This window comes from Trachypithecus francoisi, unplaced genomic scaffold (assembly GCF_009764315.1).
Source record: "Trachypithecus francoisi isolate TF-2019V2 unplaced genomic scaffold, Tfra_2.0 Lachesis_group2, whole genome shotgun sequence".
NCBI classification, from domain to species: domain Eukaryota; kingdom Metazoa; phylum Chordata; class Mammalia; order Primates; family Cercopithecidae; genus Trachypithecus; species Trachypithecus francoisi.
The window spans coordinates 135,118,597-135,138,527 of record NW_022681465.1 but is presented as its reverse complement, the minus strand read 5'-3'; the positions used below and the strand labels follow the sequence as shown (position 1 = coordinate 135,138,527).

Genomic DNA, 19,931 nt, shown 5'->3' with positions numbered 1-19,931 from the left:
CTCTTTACTTCCCTTTCTATGTGGTGCTCTTAGAAATGAAGATACTAGGCACAAATCACCATTAAGGAGTGAGGATTTCATCTATGTAGATTTTTTGGAATTCCTCTATCTGAGTAGATTTGACTATTCATCCTCATTTATCTGTTCATTTATATCTGTATACACTCATGGATATTTATTTTATGCTCTGGGTTATAATGCAATACTGCATTATTTGTTTTGTTCCTCAAATGCTTTCAACTTTAGCTGTTGAGAGTTCTTTCGATTGTCTTCTGTGTCGCTTTGACATACCCCTGATTGTAAGGTTTTTGTTTTTTTTGTTTTTTAAACACTTCCTTTCTGGCATTAAAAGATGCTGCAGCCTCATGTTGAGGATTTCTTGCCCCAGAACTGGTGTCAGCCATTTCTCTAAGGAGCTCACCTAATGTAGCTTTTGTTTGTTTGTTTATAGTTTTAAAGTATTTCTAGAGTCATTGCAGGTACTTTACACATATTTTTCTTGATTTTGAGGGGTCTTTTTTACAACATCATTATGTAACCTTTAACTTCATTTCACAGATGCAGAAACTAAAAGAGAAAGGATTTACCCAAGGCCACGCAGTTACCATAGAAGTAGAGTTGTCATAAAGCCTAAATTGTTTGACTCCAAAGCTCACACTCTGCATATTTACTTTACAAGGTCAGTCTAAATTGTTACCTAAGTTAGTGTTAGATGGAAACAGTGCTGCTGTGATCAGCCTGCCCTTTTGTTAGGAGGAAAGGTGAAAACCAGCTGAGCTTTCCTCTGTTTAGTTTTCCCTCAGGATTCCAGCCACACTGAGAGTTCAAAGCCTTTCCTGAATGTGGGAGTTGTTGTGTGCTATCTTGTGGTTTTCACTGTTTATCTGAATTCCCAGATCAGATTGTTAGCTCTTCAGAGAGCAAGGAAAATATACTACACTCTAGGATTATTAAGGTAAGTAACTTCTGGCAGCCACATCACATCAAAACAGGCTGTGATGATATGGTTGCTATCAAATACAAATATCAAAATCTGCACCTTTCATACCAGGAGAGCATGAGTCTTGATTGAAGTGATATCACATTGTCTCCCCTTTCCTCCACTTTTGAAAGCCACCCGGGGATGGGTGTTGGCTGCCATTCTGCCGTGTGCAGGTGGCTGGACTGGACTGGCCAATCCAATCTGCATCTCCACCAGTTTTAGAAGGAAAAAGACATTAAACAGCCCCACAATGTTATTACCTTTGTGACCTTCTTTTTTCATTTCAATAGATAAAATTGTATCTATTCTTTTCAAGGCTTAGCCCAAGTATTCATTTCTTCAGGAACTCTTCTTTGCTTCCCACTCCACAGCCCCAAGCTGAGAGTAATCTCACCCTTCAGGGAAGTCCCCAAACATCTTGTAGCTCTGTAATCACTCTTGTTATTCTCTGCCTAGCATATTTGTGACCATCTCCTAGTGTCCATTAGAATATAAGACTTAGAAGGTAAAGACTGAGCTTTGCCTACCTTCTGCTTGCTCACAACTTGTGGGACAATGATTTTTACGTATTTGGGGCTCAAAGCATTGAGTTATTATTGAATTTTCAGGCAGGTATATACCATATGGTGACAAAGGTTCAGAAAGGTAGAAATGGCTGCCAGATTCCTTTACCATTGTTCTTTGTCAGAGATTCATCCTTTAATTTCTGGCTTTGCTTTACCCTAAGAAAATGACAACTTCTAAACCAAGGGTTGGCACACAATGGCCTTTGAGCTACATTCAACCCTCTGCCTCTTCTTGTATCACCAGTGATCTAGGAATGTTTTTCATGTTTTTAAGTGATGGGAGGGAGAGACAAAACACAAAAAGAATAATATCTCATGGCATATTCAGTTTATATTAAATTTTAAACATAAAATTGAAATTTTATGAAATTTAGATGTCATTTTCCATGAAAAATATTTAATGAAATACAGTCATACCCTCTTTGTTTATGTATGGCCTAAGACAAGTTTTACACTGAAACAGCAGAGTTGAGTAGTTACAACAGGGACATACACCCCATGAAACCTAAAATATTCAGTGTCAGGACTTTCAACAAAACGTGTGCGGCCGGGCACGGTGGCTCACGCCTGTAATCCCAACACTTTGGGAGGCCGAGACGGGCGGATCACGAGGTCAGGAAATCGAGACCATCCTGGCTAACATGGTGAAACCCCGTCTCTACTAAACATACCAAAAAAAAAAAAAAAAAAAAAAAAAACTAGTTGGGCGCAGTGGCGGGCGCCTGTAGTCCCAGCTACTGGGGAGGCTGAGGCGGGAGAATGGCGTGAACCCGGGAGGCGGAGCTTGCAGTGAGCCCAGATCGCTCCAGCGCACTTCAGCCTGGGCGACTGAGCAAGACTCCGTCTCAAAACAACAACAACAAAAAGTGTGCCAGATCCTATTCTGAGTCATGCCCAGAAATGTGTACCACTGTGTGAAAGAGTTGGGGAGCCCTTTAGATAAAGGGCAGAGTAGATACAGGCACAAACGTCCTGGAGGAAAAGGAATCTGGAGACAAGAAAAGGAAGGAAAGGCAGGCAGAGGCATACCTGGGGATATCACATCTCCTGGGTTTTTTTATGCATGCATTGCAAACATCTCCACAAAGGATTCTTATAGTTGGTGGGTATGCCCGAGGGACAGATCCTGGGTATTTTACAGAACCTTCCTGCTCTTCTGTGAGGACTCTGCATGGCTCCTTTGGAGAAAGGACGACATTAGGAGATTATCATTCATTTCTGATCATTCTTTGTACCAAGACTAACTAATATTTTCAGTAAGATCTAATAGGCTTTGTGTCTTAATTGTCTCTGATTCAAACATAATAATGTGTGTGTGTTCTGGGGGAATCTATATTGTGTGAGTGTGTGTGTGTGTGTGTGTATTTCTTTGGAGGAAATCTGTTTTAGATAGTTGCTAGTTAATTATCATGTACATAGGGATCATTAAACATTTGGAGTTTTTGAGTAAAGACACATTGATTGGAACTTGGCTAAAGCCATTTCAGCCCCTTGGAGAGTTGTAATGACAGCTCTTTTTGTTTAGAAATATATCATTTTCATGTGTTTCTCTTATTTTCTTATTGTAGGGTAATGCCCTGTACTTCAAGTCTGCCCGAAATGTTACAGTGAACATTCTCAATGACCAGACTAAAGTGCTAACTCAGCTTATAACAGGTAAGAAAAGGGAGAACTTAGCAGTGCCTGGCCCGTGCCAGGCACTCAGAAAACAGAATTAATGGTCAAAGGAAACACCATATGAACTTGAAAATAAAGTGTGCTAACACACTGTGTTGAGAAAGAGAATGTAGCATGTGTTCCATGATTCTACTAGAGGGTAGAATTCCATCTGTACACAAGTTAAACTTATGAAATCTAATGATACCTACTTAGTGGGGTAAGAAAAAAATCTTCTTCTACCTACTTAGTGGGATAAGAAAAAAAAATTTTTTTCTAAGCAGATTTTCATAGAACATGGCCCCTAAATATAAGCCAGCTGCTCATCTGGTGCTCAACCAAGGAAAAGCTTCTTGCTCCAGTGCTGGAGGAAAAACAGGCTATGTTGGATTGGTTGAGAGAAGAAAGCAGTATCTACAAAGCCAGGGGCCATACTTTATGGGCTGTGAAAGGGATTTTTAACTATAGTTTGAACCCATGCCATCTTTGCTGTACGTGCTGACTTTGAACCTAACTCAATTGCAAGATGTGGATGTATCTTTACTGAATATGTTTGTGTGTAATTCCTTTTAATATAGCAGATCTGCGCCTAACAGCTGTGGAAAACACCCACTGGGTTTTAAGCTATAAATTCCTGAAATCTAAACAAGGACTGGTTATTCACAATCATGATTACAATGATAAACATGGACCTCATGATTTGGTAACATGTTGAGCAGCACAATCAATGCCCACTCTGTAAGCAGTGAACAGGGAGGCATTATGCACCCCCACAGTGGAAGGGGAAAGGAATGTATGTGTGAATGGCATTGTTATACTTACAGACAGAAAATGCCATTTGTTTGGCTTCAGGGATAAGAGTTAAGTATACAGATGGACATTTTGAGAAGCCAGTTACCCAAATGCCTTGAAACTTTACTGTTATTGTGAATAAAATATCTGGAACCCACTAATAAAGCCATGGGGAAACAGGTACCCTTGTGCCCAGAGTCTTCACTCCTGGTGAGACAGCCTCACTCCCACTCTGCCCCTGGACTGCTGCATATGGATGTCTAGAGATTCACAGCCAGTGGGTGACTTGGACCATCCGCCAATCAAGAAACTCAGGGATTGAAGGAACTGCTGCCCGGCAGAGCCCATAATCCATAAACATGTTGTTTCAGCGTGTGACTGGATCTTCCGCCTTGCTTATATAACATCTGGTCCACAGTCACGATGCTAAATAATTAAATAAACAGCTTCAGTAAGCAATGATTTAAGCAGCTTGTGTGAAAATTGGCTCCAGGAGGGTAATAAATCCAACCTCCAGCTCCCAGATTTTCACATTCGAAAAGAACTTATTTAGCCTGTTGATCATTTCCCATTTATTTGTAGTGAGAGATTTGGTTTACTTGAGAGATTTTGTTTTGATAAAGCTGGAACTGCCCAAATGACTATTACTCAGCAAAAGAGTGAGTCAGTCTATTTTTCCCCCCACCTCTTCCTCTCCCTACTCTTCTGACACCCTTTTTCCTCTCCCTTTCAGTGGTCCTCTCCCTTTTCCTTCCTCTTCCCCTCTCTCCTTTCACCCCTTTCTCTCTCTCCTTCCTCTTCTCTCCTCTCGTCTCTTTTCTTCTTCCTCTCTTCCCTTGTTCCTTCCTCCTTCTCCCTCCTCCTGTGTCACTATTCTTGACTCTATCCCTCCAATGGTATTTGGTGTTTGTTTTCTGTCTCCCTACGATGAATTCTGGAGAAGATAATAGATATGTTTTAAACATCATTCTAAACACACAATACACACACGCGCAACACATACAGCTTTAAAAGTTTTCCTCCAATGCACTCCTTTTACATTACATTAATGCACACAGTGGAAAATCACCCAGCCATTCCAGCAGACAATACCTTCTAATGCCTGTTGTGCTGGGTGCTGTACTTATTGGAAAACAAATCACTCCTGTCTTCTCAGTAGTGAGGTCTGTGAAGGCAATCCTGAGGAATAAAGAATTTTGCTTACCTAAAGAATGTCTCAGAAACCCATTAGAAATTCTAATGTTAGATGTCCAGGAAGTCTTTTCACAGGAAACAATGTTTCACATGACAGTTAAGTTCTCAAATTAGATCACAAATGCCTATTTGACCATAAGGCAGGCTGCTGATTTAGTATCTCAGTAGTGGGTCTGAATGGGGAACCCTCCTACCTACATGGAGGAAAGCAGTGGAGATGCTTTGGACAGCATCATCAGGGAGAGGGAATGGGGAAGGGTCCTAGCATTAAGAGAGTTGGGGAGAGAAATTAGGCTTGAAGGCCACCAGGCCTTTGCACCTCCCAGATTCATGGAGACTGTTGATGCATCCTGATGGGACTCCAGTTCTCCTCCCTGTTTAGGAGATTAATTAAGGAGGGACTCCACACATAGACTACACAGAGGGGGATTAACTCAAGATTAGTTTCACATTAGGAATAGTGGTTTTTTCCATCCCAGAGAACAGTGAGTTCAACATGTGACCTCCTGAGCTGTCTCCAGCTCCATTTGCATTTTTCTCTAGAGTCATTTTTAAGGATTCCAGCCATATCCAGGGAATTTGGCAGCCCCATGTGAAATCAACAAAGGACAAGCAGTCTGCACCACTGAGTCAGCAGTTGCTCTGTGGGGTTTTGGCTAAAACTACCAATTACTGAGCTTTAGATACCCAAATGGTTGTGGCTCTTGGTAAATTTCACTTTATGTTCTGTGAAGCCCTGGAAAGCAAGATAACTTAATTGTACTTTGTGTTCTCTGATTGCTGAAGCATACTTTCTATACTGCTATAGTCCTTTAGTATATGCTCCTGTATGCCTCACAGCTGTTCATAAGTTCAGAGTAACACAGGAAGGTGTCCTTAACTCCTCAGGGACCAGGTTGATGATACTGCCCAGGTCCACAGAGAAGAAGTCCAAGCATGTGTGTCCCCAAGTTATACAACCGCTTTTTTTTATAGGAATGGATCAAAAACGGGCAAACTCTGCTCACCCTGTGCCCATCCTGAGGTCATTCATTCATTCATTAGTACTTCATTAACTTCCCATTCTCAATCTACCTCCTCACAAAAATAAAGTAATAACCCTAAAGCGTTGACAAATATAATATAGATTTTATTCAAGGTTTTGATTCTATCAAGAAGAGAGCTGCATCTTAGCCTTTGCAGAAAAACTGAAGTCAAATCCCTCATTGGACATCTCAGCTCTTTCAAGATTTCCTTCTGTCCCTTGTCTCCAGTTTTCTATTTCTGCTTATCCTCACAGAGCTCATTTCCTGGATGTTCCAGATGTGCTGGCCCCAGACCCGTTCTCCTTCATAGACAAATAAATGCCCCTTTCCTTCTGTGGAATAATTCTCAGAGCTCCATTCCAGACCTAGACCTGCCATTGTCTCTAACTTTGCGAGAGCCCTCCGCCTCACCGCCATTTGTTCTCCTCATCTGCAGCATCAAAGTGGTCAAATAAGTTGACTTCCGGGTTCCATGATGCTTGGAAGTACTGTCCTATCTCTGCTGTTTCAATCTCCTACTCATTAGGGAGCCTTTCCAATGTCCTTCTTTGTGTTAGAGGGCTGGTGTGGACATACTGACAAGGGATGAGGTCTGCCTAATAGACGTGATTATGTGAGTAAGAAAAGTGCACTAATAAGTACTCATCATGCATTCTTTTCCATGTGTTGTCACCACTGCAGTAGAATGGTGATGTCCACTCTTTCCTACATTCACAGCACTTTACCACACTAGATTTCTTTCTATAAACACAATGTCATTCGATCCTTTCAAACTTTCTATAAAGTCGATAGAGTAGGCAGTGATAGTCCAGTGTTATAGATGCAGAAACTGAGGTTCAGAAAGATCAAATGATTTGCCCCAAATCACGTTGCCACAGAATAAGACTGAGTTGGGAAATAATTAATGTCTTCTGATTCCTAGTCCGACAGTCTTGACAAAGAGAAAAGCCACCCCAGATGCCCAGTGGCTGGCTGGCGCTATCACCCTGGCCTTAACATTTTCCTGCTTCAATGTATATAATTACACAGAACACGTGCACCAGTCAAGGCTGTTCAGTGGCCCTGGTGGATCAAGACAAAACACAACACAAACATACAAACACAACTCTGGTCATGTGTGTACATAGCAAAACTATCAACATTTTCCAGATCACAAAAAAGACCAAACATCCCCCTCTCCTAGCTAATATGAGTGACTCTGTTTCTTTATTCACCACATTTTTAGCATTTCCCTGGTCTATCTTTCTTCTAGATAAGATTTACTCTCGTTTCCTGATAGTATTTAATCCAGGGTAAACCCTTATTTCCTTCAATGTTCCCCAAAGTAATCTAATATAAGGTCACATCCTCTGAGAAGTCCTTTCTCATGGCTTCTTTCTGAGATGCCCTATGGTTTTCCTTATGTTGTGTGTTGTCCCTCACTGCAGTGAGTAATAAACCCAATTTGTTCAACAGCAGGTGTGTTCCTAGTGGTCTTTGGCTGAAAGGCACTGGGACTCTCTCATTGCTATTTATTATTAAGTGACACTCTTTTGAGAAATATCAGAGAGAAAACAATTCCATGTCAGAATCTTCTGAACAATTTCGGAAAAAATACAAGATTTCTAGACTCTACCCTCCCTCAAATATTTTTCTGTAGGAACTTCTAGATGAAGAGATGGATTTCTTTTGATCTGAGCTAGGTTCAGTGAGAATGATTATACTCCTGGATTATTCCTGTGCATTTCTGTAGACCAGCTTTTGAGAACCCCATGAAATTCAGGTATTCAGGTAGATCCAGTAGATCTAGCTCAGATAGATGGGAAAGCTTTCTTCTTTTAAAAATTCTAATTCATCAACCTGTTTTACTTTTTGCATTATGGTTTAATAATAAAATTTTAAATGTATATTGGTGTGTGTCCATCAGAATATAGATGCCATGGAATCAGGGGCTTGACTTCCTTTTGAAGTATTATAGCTCCACATTCAAGAACAGCATCCGTTGGCATCTGATAGACCATCAAAATTTAGTTTTCACTCAACAAAATCCTAGTATGAAAGACTGGACAACTTCTAAGACAATTAATTACAATAACCATTTCTGCTAGGAAATAATCTATATACTGAGGAAATAGATTTCTCTTGGTGTCAAATGCAACCAGTAGGTTAAGGATACAAAGTTAAACACATTTGAGCTGAATTTTAAAAAGTTCTTTCTGATAATTAGGGAGGGCCAAAGATTATGTGATTGCCTCAAGAAGTGTTGAGCCTCTGGTGCCTTGATATATGCAAGCAAAAATCCACAAGTATTTGACAGTAATTTGGTGGTTAGCTGAAGGAAATCACAGTCAAGGTTTAGTTTGGAGGAAGGGCTTGCTGGTCTTCAAAACTATAGCCCAAGAATATATTATTAAAAGTAATTGACAAGACCTGGCTAAACTCATTAGACTGATTTTCATGGTCAACTTTTGAAAACCAGTCCACTGAACACTGAACTCCCATGCAATCTTGTTAGATGTGTATGTTCTATGAAAACCTTTTTGTAGTCAAAGCGATGAGACTAATGGGGATTTTTTTGTTTGCTTGTTTCTCTCTCTCTCTCCCTCTCTCCTCTCAGGTCCAAAAGCTGTAGAAGCTTATGGCAAAAAGTTTGAGGTAAAAACTGTTTCTGGAAAATTGCTCTTCTCCGCAGACGATAATGAAGTGGTAGTAGGAGCTGAAAGATTACGAGTTTTAGGTAAGGAAACTTGAATCATTTAACTTGTTTGATGTTACTATGTATATTTTAGAGGAGAAGCAAAATGGTGTTATGAACAGGATGTGTCCTCCCAAAATTCATATGTTGAAATCGTAACTCCCAAGTTAATGGTATTAGGAGGTGGAGCCTTGAGGGGTAATTAAGTCATAAGGGTGAAGCCCTCATGAATGGGCTTAGTGTCCTTCCAACGGGATGAAAAGACCAGAGATCCCTCTCTGACATGAGAGAGTCCAAGAAGTTAGCAGTCTACAACCTGGAATAGGAGCCTCACAAGAACCTGACTAGGCTGGTATCTGATCTCAGACTTCCAGCCTCCAGAGCTACGAGAAATCAATTTCTGTTGTTTATAAGCCACCCAGGCTATGGTACTTTGTTACAGCAACCTGAACTGACTAAGACAAATGGTGTCTAGAAGAGTGATTTAGGCCAGTTTCCTGGATTCTTTTAAAGCAAGGCAGTTGAACCTCTCTAAGTCTTGTCCCCTAGTGGAAATTTCTCAAGCTGTCAAGTCTTTTTGGCACATCTTTCAACACTGAGCTTTGTGTGAGAATGAGTGCTTATCCAAAGAAGTCTCATTTAGCACATCCTGTACTCACAGACTGGCAGTCATGCTTGATGCATTCCAGACTTGCATAAATGATACAGCGATTCCTAAACCTGGTTGTAACTGAAGAATCATCTAGGAAACTTTGGAAGGGTTTAGGTTCATAGTTCCAACTCTGATTTACTGAATTAGAAGCTCTGGTGAAAACACTGGGAATTCGTTACTAAAAATATTTGCAGAAATTTCTATGATCTCACTGTTGAAATTATTGAATTTGAGCACATAACAAATGAATCTTTGACGGCTGTACACTGAAATGATCTAGCATGGTGATTTAAGGGTCCTGGAACTCAAACTGACCTGGCTTTTAATTCCTGCTGTCACCCACTAATTTTGTGACTTTGGGCAAGTTGCTGGCATCACTGAGCCAGTTTCCTTTTCTGCTCAATAAGGCTAAGAACATCTCCCATCTTGAGTTGTCCCTAAGATTAAATGAGACTCTGTTACATCCACTTATCACAGTCCTAAGATTAAATGAGACTCTGTTACATCCACTTATCACAGCCCCTAGCACAAAATAGTACTCAGTCAACCATAGGTGCTGTTGCTGCTGTTACTGCTTATACTACTATTACTATTAATGCTAATGCTACTTTTCCTTCTTTAGCTCCCTGAGATTCACTGTAGCACAGTGATTAAAATCTCAGCCTCTAGAATTAACCCATTTTTAACCCAATTTCTATCCTTTACTAGCTGTGTAACCTAAAGCAAAGTGTCTAACCTCTCTGTGCCTGCTTGATTACCTGTTTATAAAATTGGTATAATAGAAGTATCTATCTTCTGAGACTGCTAAAATGATTGAATGAAATCATCTATGTAAAATACTGAGTTGGCCAAAATCCTAAGTGTCCAATAAGTGCTATGTGTTATTATCTTAAATTATTAGTATTATTTATTATAAGGTACTTTTACTTGAAATTATATTTATCTCTGCATTATTATTTGCACTCTGCATCTTCTTTGTCTTCCATTACTCCTGTATTTTTTCTTGGTCTTTACGTCCTCCCACAATCAGCTTGTCTGGGCTATTTCTGTCTTCCTCTCTCAGTACACATACATGTCTAATTTCCTTTCTGGATGACTCTTAGAGCTTCATCTCCAGCCTGGTATCTTCCTTGAATTCTGGATCTTCTTCATCTGGATATTCTGTCAGCCTCTCAAATTCAGTGGGTCTTGAATGCCTATCATGGTCAAATGCACACATATGTACATGTATGAACATGTATCTTATTACCTCACCCCCAACTCTCACACTTGTATTTGCCCCTGACTTCCCTAACACTGTTACTGGCCCCGTTATACTCTCCTGTCCCAATCTCATCCTGGCCATCATGAGCTCAGCATAGTCAAAAGATGGAAGTGACCATCCTTATGGGGCTTAATGGAGCTAAAAATGCAGGGTGCAGAGACGATAAAGCCAGGTGCAATCTAATCCCCAGTCAGTGGTCAACCTGTGGCATGATCTGAAACAACTCCCTTTATCTTTCAGGGCCTTGCTTTTTTATATCCGTAAAATTAGAGTTACCTAGAGAGGACATTTTTAAACAATGTTTTCCAGTGACCAAAGCTTTTAAAAATAAAATTTCATACATAGTCCCAATAAATAAAATAGATGAAGGACCAAGATTTCTCTGGGTTGTAGGCAAGTGTATTAGTCTGTTCTCACCCTGCTAATAAAGACATACCCTAGACTGGGTAATTTATAAAGAAAAAGAGGTTTAATGGACTCACATTTGCAAGTGGCTGGAGAGGCCTCACAATCATGGCAGAAAGCAAAGGAAGAACAAAGGCACATTTTACATGGCAGCAGGCAAGAGAGCATGTGCAGGGGAACTGCTCTTTATGAAACCATCAGATCTCGTGAGACTTACTCATGATCACGAGAACAGCATAGGAAAAACCTGCCCCTATGATTCAATTACCTCCAACTGGATTCCTTCCATGACACATGGGGACTTATGGTTGCTACAGTTCACGATCAGATTTGAGTGAAGACACAGCCAAACCATGTCAGTGAGGATTTGAAAGGGAAGAGTTGAGACATTGTAGTCTTAGTATCGTTTGATTCTTTTCCACCTCTGTATCCTCTGGGGACCACTTTTAACTTATTTTTTAAAGCTGCTTATGTGGATAATCTTTTTATAAAAAGTCTATTGAGTACTTGCTATGATTTAGGTACTATGCCTGATATGCATTATATTTACACCTCAGAAACACCTTGTGGAGTAGATACCGTTTTTATCACCCCTGTTTTACAGATGACACAGTTGAGCTGAGCCATAGGGAAAGGCGAACCAAAGCATAGCTGACAGCTAGAATTCCCAACCAGGCATGTTGGACATGGAGGGCTTTACCTGAAAGCCCTATACTTGCTGCCTCCTCTATTTGGTCTCATTTTCAGAAGGGGAACATTGCCCAAGATCAAGTGCCAGTAAGTGGTAGGGCCCATGTTCAAACCCCTGCCGATAGAATCCAGCCTCAGTGCACTTCACTACATGTAAATATGTTAAGACTTCTCCTTTTTTCACAATTTATGCTTTTCTCTTTTTGTAGAAATGGCATTTTCTGTTTTAATTCTTGGCTGGTGTGGAGGGAAACCCAGAGACTTTGAGCTCTCCTCGTGTTTAAGAGCACTTTGGGCCAGGCGCACTGGCTCACATCTATAATCGCAGCACTTTGGGAGCCCCAGGCGGGTGGATCATGAGGTCAGGATTTCAAGACCAGCCTGGCCAACATGGTGAAACCCCGTCTGTACTAAAAATACAAAACTTAGCCAGGTGTGGTGGCACACAGCTGTAGTCCCAGCTCCTGGGGAGGCTGAGGCAGAAGAATTGCTTGAACCCAGGAGTTGGAGGTTGCAGTGAGCCAAGATTGTGCCACTGCACTCCAGCCCAGGCAACATAGTGAAACTCCGTCTCAAAAAAAAAAAAAAAAAAAAAAAAAAAGAATACTTTGCAGTACCAACTGTAAAAAAATCCCTGGGGGAAAAAGTGGTGTCATCTCACACCCAGATCATTCTATCCGAGTGAATTTGGCACTTCCTGTTAATTCCTTGGTGCATCGTGAGTCATTTCACCATTTTAACATCTGACTTTGCAAAGAGGATAATTTTAAACGTCCAAACACTTTGGCTTAATCTTAACATACAAAACTCTGTGATGGTGCCACTTCAGAACTTAATGTCTACCCAGCCCTACCCCACAGTTACTTAGACTGAAGACTGAGAAATGATGATAGGTTTTGGTCACTTCAAAGCAGGTGGGTGTTTTCGCTGTTGTTTGCAGCTATGTTTGTGGTATTTCATTTAGAGAATAATGCAGGATAAAATCTGTCTCTCTTCATCATTAGGAACATTTGCTTTTTTATGTGAAATGTAGAAAGGAAGCATCAAAATAAATATCACTGCTGCTATCAGTGCTAAAAAGACTTGGAAATGACCACCCTACAAATCTTGCATCAACCTACTCAATGAAATGAGCCTAGTGTGTTGCAGAAATGAGCTTCCTGTCAGCTGGGATTCAGCCATATGGTGTGGAATGACAAGTCTAGGCAGTTTCTTTTCAGCATAATGAGAAATTTGTCTTTTTGAGTTGTCAGACCATATAAACTCTTGGGAGGTTTGAATCTGGTTGCACATTTCATGGTAGCATCTAACATAGCTGGGTTTTATCCTTATCAGGACCACTTAGGAGCTGAGTGACCGTATTCAAGTATGTTTGCTCTCTAAGCTTTAGTTTCCATTTGCATAGAAAAAGAGAAAAAAAATAACAAAATAACAAAGGGAAGGAAGAATGAATATAATAAGAAACATAAGTAAATGCTATGTGAAAAGTCAATTATTTAAGTTGATAGCAAGTAGAGGAGAAATAAGCAGTAGAGACCTAAAAAACATAATGTCTCTTGTATGTAGTAGCTTTACTTGTGGATTCAGAACAATTTTAAAATTTTTTCTCTGGAAAACCACACCCACCTATTCAGTTTTTTGGACAATGACAACCTTGAGCACTTTCAAGGGATCTTGAATAGCATGGCAAAAAAGACTAGAAGTTCAATTATTTGGAAACTTTTATTCTGTAAAACATATAGGAGGAGTAAATGTAGGTAGACTGTAGTCCCTGATCTCTCATACATGCATGACTTTCCTGGGGAAAACAGAGCAACCAAGAGCCATGCATTAGAGTAACTAAAAACACATGTTTTGTAGCTAACTATATATCCTCGTTTCTGTTGTCAGATAGTGCTTTGGGCACGTTGCTTCACTGTTCTAGGGATCCTCTTATAACTCTGTGACATAGGGTAATAATGTCTGGTGCTCTGTGCCGTTGGGAGTACTGAACTGCACAGTGTGTGTAGAGTTCGTAGTACAGTGTGTGGAACACAGTAAGCATTCAGTACACACTAACTGTTGTTGGTAACCGATTTTTTTTTCCAATCAACACATCACAGGCAAACATACAATTTGATTTTTTGATACATGTATCCATCATATAATGATGAAACTAAGGTAGTTAGCATATTCAACACCTTGTGCATTTAACATTTCTTTTTGATGACAACATTCAAAAACCTGTCTTGTAGCTATTTTGTAATATATAACTTACTATTAACTGTAGTCACCCTACTGCGCAGTAGAACACCATAACTTATTTCTCCTATCTAAATGCAACTTTTACCCATTAACCAAACTCCCCATCCTTCTCTCCTCCATCCCCTCCCAATTTATGGTAACCACCTTTCTATTCTCAACTTCTATGTAATATAAAATCAACTTCCACCTTTCTATTCTCAACTTCTATTTAATATAAAATCAACTTTTTAAAAATTCCACATATGAATGAGATCCTGTGGTATTTTTCTTTGTATGTCTGGTTTATTTTACTTAGCAAAATGTCCTCCAGGTTTGCCCATTTTGTCTCAAATGACAGAATATTATTCTTTTTATGGCTGAATAGTATTCCATTGTGTAAACATAACATATTTTCTTTATGCATTTTTTTATGTATTTGTTGTTGGCTATGTGGGTTGATTCCAAGTCTTGGCTATTGTGACTAGTACTGCAGTAAATGTGGAACTGCAGACATCTCTTTGATGTATTGATTTCATTTACTTTGGGTATATATCCTGTAGTGGGATTGCTAGATCATATGGTAGTTCTATTTTAATTATTTGTAGAGCCTCCTTACTGTTTTCTGTAGTAGTTATACTTATTTATATTCCCACTAACAATGTTAAGGATTCCCTTTTTTTCACATCCTCATCAATACTTGCTATCTTTTGTCTTTTTGATAATACTCCTAACTGGAGAGAGATGGTACCTCATTTGCGTTTCATTTATGTTTAAATGGTTAATGATGCTGAGCATATTTTCATATACCTGTTAAACATTGGTATGTCTTTTGAGAAATATCTAGTAAGGTCTTTTGCCTATTTAAAATTGGATTATTTTGCTTTTTTGCTGTTACCTGTGTATTCTAGATATTAACTCCTGTCAGATGTATAGTTTGTCAACATTTTCTCCCATGCAGTCAGTTATCTCTTCATTCTCTTGTTTCCTTGGCTGTGAAAAAGCTTTTTAGTTTTATGTAATCCCATATTTTTACCTTTGTTGCTTGTGCTTTTGAGATCTCACCTAAAAAATCCTTCCTTAGCCCAATGTCATGAAGTATTTTCTCTACGCCTTCTTCTAATATTGTAGTTTTGGGTTTACATTTCCATCTTTAAATCCATTTTGACATGATTTTTATATATAGTGAGAGGTAGAAGTCTAGTCTCATTCTTCCGCATGTGGATATCCAATTTTCTGGCACCATTTATTGAAGAGACTATTTTTTCCCCAATATGTGTTTTTATCAACTTTGTGAAAAGACAATTGGTGTAGGTGTGTGAATTTATTCCTGGGATCTCTATTCTCTTCCATTGGTGTATGTGTCTACTTTTATGCCAAATACCATGTTATTTTGGTTATTATAGCTTGGTAGTATGTTTAGAATTGTAATGGCTGCAGTTTAATTCTTTTTGCTCATAATTGTTTTGGCTATTGAGAGTCTTCTGTGGTTCCAGATGAATTTTAAAATTTTTTTTCCTATTTCTGTGAGTAATGTCATTGGTATTTTTGATAGGGATTACATTAAATCTGTAGAATACTTTGGGTAGTATGGAAATTTTAACAACTTAAGAATTAATCTAATCTGTGAACATGGAGTCTCTCTTCATTTATTTGTGTCCTCTTCAATTTATTTCATCAATATTGTATAGTTTTCAGTATAGAGATCTTTCACCTCCTTGCTTAAGTTTATTCATAAGTATCTTACTTTTTGTAGCTATTTTAAGTGGGATTGCTTTCTTGATTTTTTTTCAAATAGTTCACTATTAGCATATGGAAATGCTACTGATTTGTATATGTCCATTTGATGTCCTGCAACTTTACTGATTAGAATTGACTTAGATTTCTTAATTCTAATAATTTTTTTTGGTGGAATCTTTAGGGTTTTCCGTATGTTATATATAAAATCTTATCACCTTCAAACAGGGACAATTTGATTTCCTCCTTTCCATTTTGTTTGCTTTTTTCTTTCTCTTGGTTAATTTCTCTGGCCACAACTTCCTGTACTTCATTGAATACAAGTGGTGAGAGTGGGCATTCTTGTCCTATTCCTAATATTAGAGGAAACTTCCCCTTCATTATGATGTTAGCTGGTGATTTCTTGTATATGGTCTTTATTGTGTTGAGGTACATACCTTTTATACTTAATTTGATGAATTTCTTGCAATTGGATGTTGAATTTTGTCAAGTGCTTCTTCTGAATGTATTAAAATGATCATATGTTTTTGTCTTTCTTTCTGTTAATGTAATATATCACACTTATGGATTTGCTGATGGTGAACCATCCTTGCATTCCTGGGATGAATCCCACTTGATCATAGAATAATCTTTTTAATTTGCTGTTAAATTAAGTTGGTTAATATTTTGTTGAGAAATTTTGTATCTATGTTTGTCAGAGATATTAGCCTATAGTTTTCTTTTTTTGTTGTGTTCTTTTCTGGTTTTGATATCAAGGTGATGCTGGCCTTGTAACATGAGTTTGGAAGTGTTTTCTCTTCTCCAATGTTATGGAATAGTTTGAAAAGAATTGATATTTCTTCTTTAAGTGTTTGGCAAGAAGTCAGCAGTGAAGCCATTATGTCCTGGGCTTTTCTTTGATGGAAGACTTTTTATTACTGATTCAATTTCTTTACTCATTATTGGTCTGTTCCCATTGTCTATTTCTTCATAATCCAATCTTGTTAGATTCTATGGGGTCCAAGAATTTATTATTTCATCTAGATTGTCAAATTTGTTGGTAGATAGATAGTCATATAGATATATAAAAATCCTTTTTATTTCTGTGGTATGAGTTGTAATGTTTACTTTTTCACCTCTGATTTTATTTGAGTCTTCTATTTTTGTATTAGTCTAACTAAACATTTGTCAATTTTGTTTATATTTTCAAAAAAAACTACTTTGTTTCATTGATCTTTTAACTCTAATCTCTATTTTTTAATTCTAGTCGATCTTTATTATTTACTTTCTTTTTAATTCTAGTCAATCTTTATTATTTACTTTCTTCTACCAACTTTAGGTTTTGCTCTTAACATTTCTAGTTCCTTGAAGTATATCTTTAGGTTGCTTAATATAAATCATTTTACTTTTTTGATATAGGCATTAATTGCATGAAATTCCTTCAAATAATGACTGCTTTTGCTATGTCTCATAGGCTTTGGCATGATGTGTTTTTATTCTTATTTCTCTCAACAAATTTAAATTTCCTTTTTAATTTCATTGTTACCTTGTTGAGGAGAATGTTGTTTACATGTATTCAGAAAGTTCTGAAGTTTTTCTTCTAGTTGATTTCTAGTTTTATACCATTGTCAGAAAAAAAAAGCTTGATATAATCTTTATCTTCTTTGTTAAGACTTGTTTCGTGGCCTAACATGTGATCTGTTTTGGAGAATGTTTAATGTGTAGTTGAAAAGAATGTATATTCTACAGCTTTTAGATGGAATGTTCCATAAATGCCTATTAGGTCCGTTTGGTCTATGGTGCAGTTTAAGTCCAATATTTCTTTGTTAATTTTCTGTATAAGTGATCTTTCCATTGTTGAAAGTGAGGTGCTGAAGTCTTCTATTATTACTGTTTTGGAGCCAATCTGTCCCTTTAGATCTAGTAATATGTGCTTTCTATATTTGGGTGCTTTGGTATTGGGTTTCTATATTTACAATTGTTACGTTTTCTTGTTGAATTGATTCTTTTATCACTATACAATGACCTTCTCCTTTCTTTTTATAGTTTTTGACTTAAAGTCTACTTTATTTGATACAAGTATGGCTACTTCTGCTTGCTTTTCATTTCCATTAGAATGGATTGTCTTTTTTCATTTCTCCACTTTCAGTCTATGTGTTTAATAATGAGGTGACTCTCTTGTAGGCAGCATATAATTGGGTCTTGTTCTTTAATCCATTCAGTCACTGTATATATTTTAATTAAAGAATTTTATCCATTACATTCAAAGTTATTTTTGATAGGTGAGAACTTACTTCCCCTCTTTTTTACCTCTGTAGTGTAGTGGTTCTCTGTGGTACTAAGCTTTGTTTTCTTTCTCTTTCTTGTTTGTGTATCTGCTGTAATTTATTTGTGATTACTATGGGGCTAACATGAAGTCTTATAGTTACAATAGATTATTTTAAGCTAATAACAATTTAATTCCAGTCACATGAAAAATACTCTAGACTTTTTTCCTCCCTGCCAAAAATTTATATTTTTGATATTTTGTTGCCTTAAAATATACATTAATATTAGTATATATAAATATATACATTATATATACATGAAATATATATACATATATAATGTATATATACATATTATATATACACATTTTATATATAATATATAAAAATTATATGTACACTATATATAGATACACACTATACACATATATACATATATAATGTGTATAATATATACTTCATATACATATGTGTGTGTGTTTCTTAACTACTAATTGTAGTTGTTATTGTTTTTGACTGTTTGACTTTTAACCTTCATATTAAGGGATTGAAAGATTTACATAGTACCACTGTTAGCAATAGGGTATTTTGAGTCTGATTATGAATTTACTTCTACAGTGAGCTTTATACATTCCCGTGTTTCATGATAGTTGGTTTTGTTCTTTCATCTCCAGATGTAGCACTCCCTTAAGGATATTTTGTAAGTCCAGGCAAGTTATGACAAATTCCCTCAGCTTTTGCTTGTGTGCAAAAGTCTTTTTTTCTCCTTTATTTGTGAAGGACAGCATGCTGGCTATTGTGTTTTTTTGGCTGGCAGTTATTATCACTTAACACTTTGAATATATTATTTCATTCTATCCTGGCCTGCAAGGTTTCTTTTGAGAAATTTGCTGGTAGTCTATTAGATATTTTCTTATTTACGACTTGACACATTTTTCTTGCAGCTTTTAGAATTCTCTCTTTTGCTTTGACTTTTGAAAATTTGATTATATTGTTCCTTGGAGAGAATCTTTTGGGGTTGAATCTAATTGGGAATCTTTTACTTTCCTGGATCTGGATTTGCATATATCTTTCTAGACGTGAGAAGTTTTCAGCTATTATTTTGTTAAATAAGTGTTCTGTGCCTTTCTTCATCTCTTCCCCATCTGGCATTTGTATAATGTAAACATTTGTTAATAGTGTCTCATAAATCCTGTAGGCTATCTTTATTCATGCTTATTCTTAAACCTTTTATCTGACTGGACTACTTCAAAATACCTGTCTTCGAGTTCAAAAATTCTTTCTAATGCTTAACCAAATTTGTTATTGACACTGTCAGTCATATTTTTTGTTTCATTTATTGAATTTTTCAACTCCAAGATTTCTGGGATTTTTATAATATTTATCTCTGTTGAATTTCTCATTCAGAAGATGAATTTTTTCCTATTTCATTGAATTATTGGTCTGTATTTTCTTGTAGCTCAATGAGTTTCCTAAGATCATTATTTTGAATTCCTTTTCAGGAATTCTGTACATTTTATTTTGGCAGGGCTCTGTTACTAGAGAATTATTGTGTTCTTTTAGAGGTGTTCTTTTGCTTTTTTATATTTCTTGTACCCCTATGTTGATATCTGTGCATCTAGTGGAATAGTCACCATTTTCAATTTTGTGGGGTAGCTTTTGCAGGGAGAGACTTTTTCCTATAGATGCATCCTAGGATGTTGGTTGGGAATGGTGCATTGGCTTTTGTTCTGGGTGGACTCAGTAACATAGCTTCTTTGCAGTTTCTTTAGCTGAAATCTTTGTCAGTGATAGCTGTGATTATGTCAGTGACCTAGGGCACATGAGT

General features: G+C 37.5%; 1 protein-coding gene across 3 annotated transcripts in view; it reads left to right on the top strand.

The window, feature by feature from the left end:
* SGCD (sarcoglycan delta) overlaps positions 1 to 19,931 on the top strand; it is a 1,048,938-nt gene that overhangs the window by 884,797 nt on the left and 144,210 nt on the right. For all 3 annotated transcript variants that reach the window (XM_033180496.1, XM_033180497.1, XM_033180495.1), the window contains 2 exons: positions 3,117 to 3,204; positions 8,812 to 8,931. In XM_033180496.1, coding sequence (XP_033036387.1) covers positions 3,117 to 3,204; positions 8,812 to 8,931 — 208 coding nt within the window. The remainder of the gene's footprint in view (positions 1 to 3,116; positions 3,205 to 8,811; positions 8,932 to 19,931) is intronic.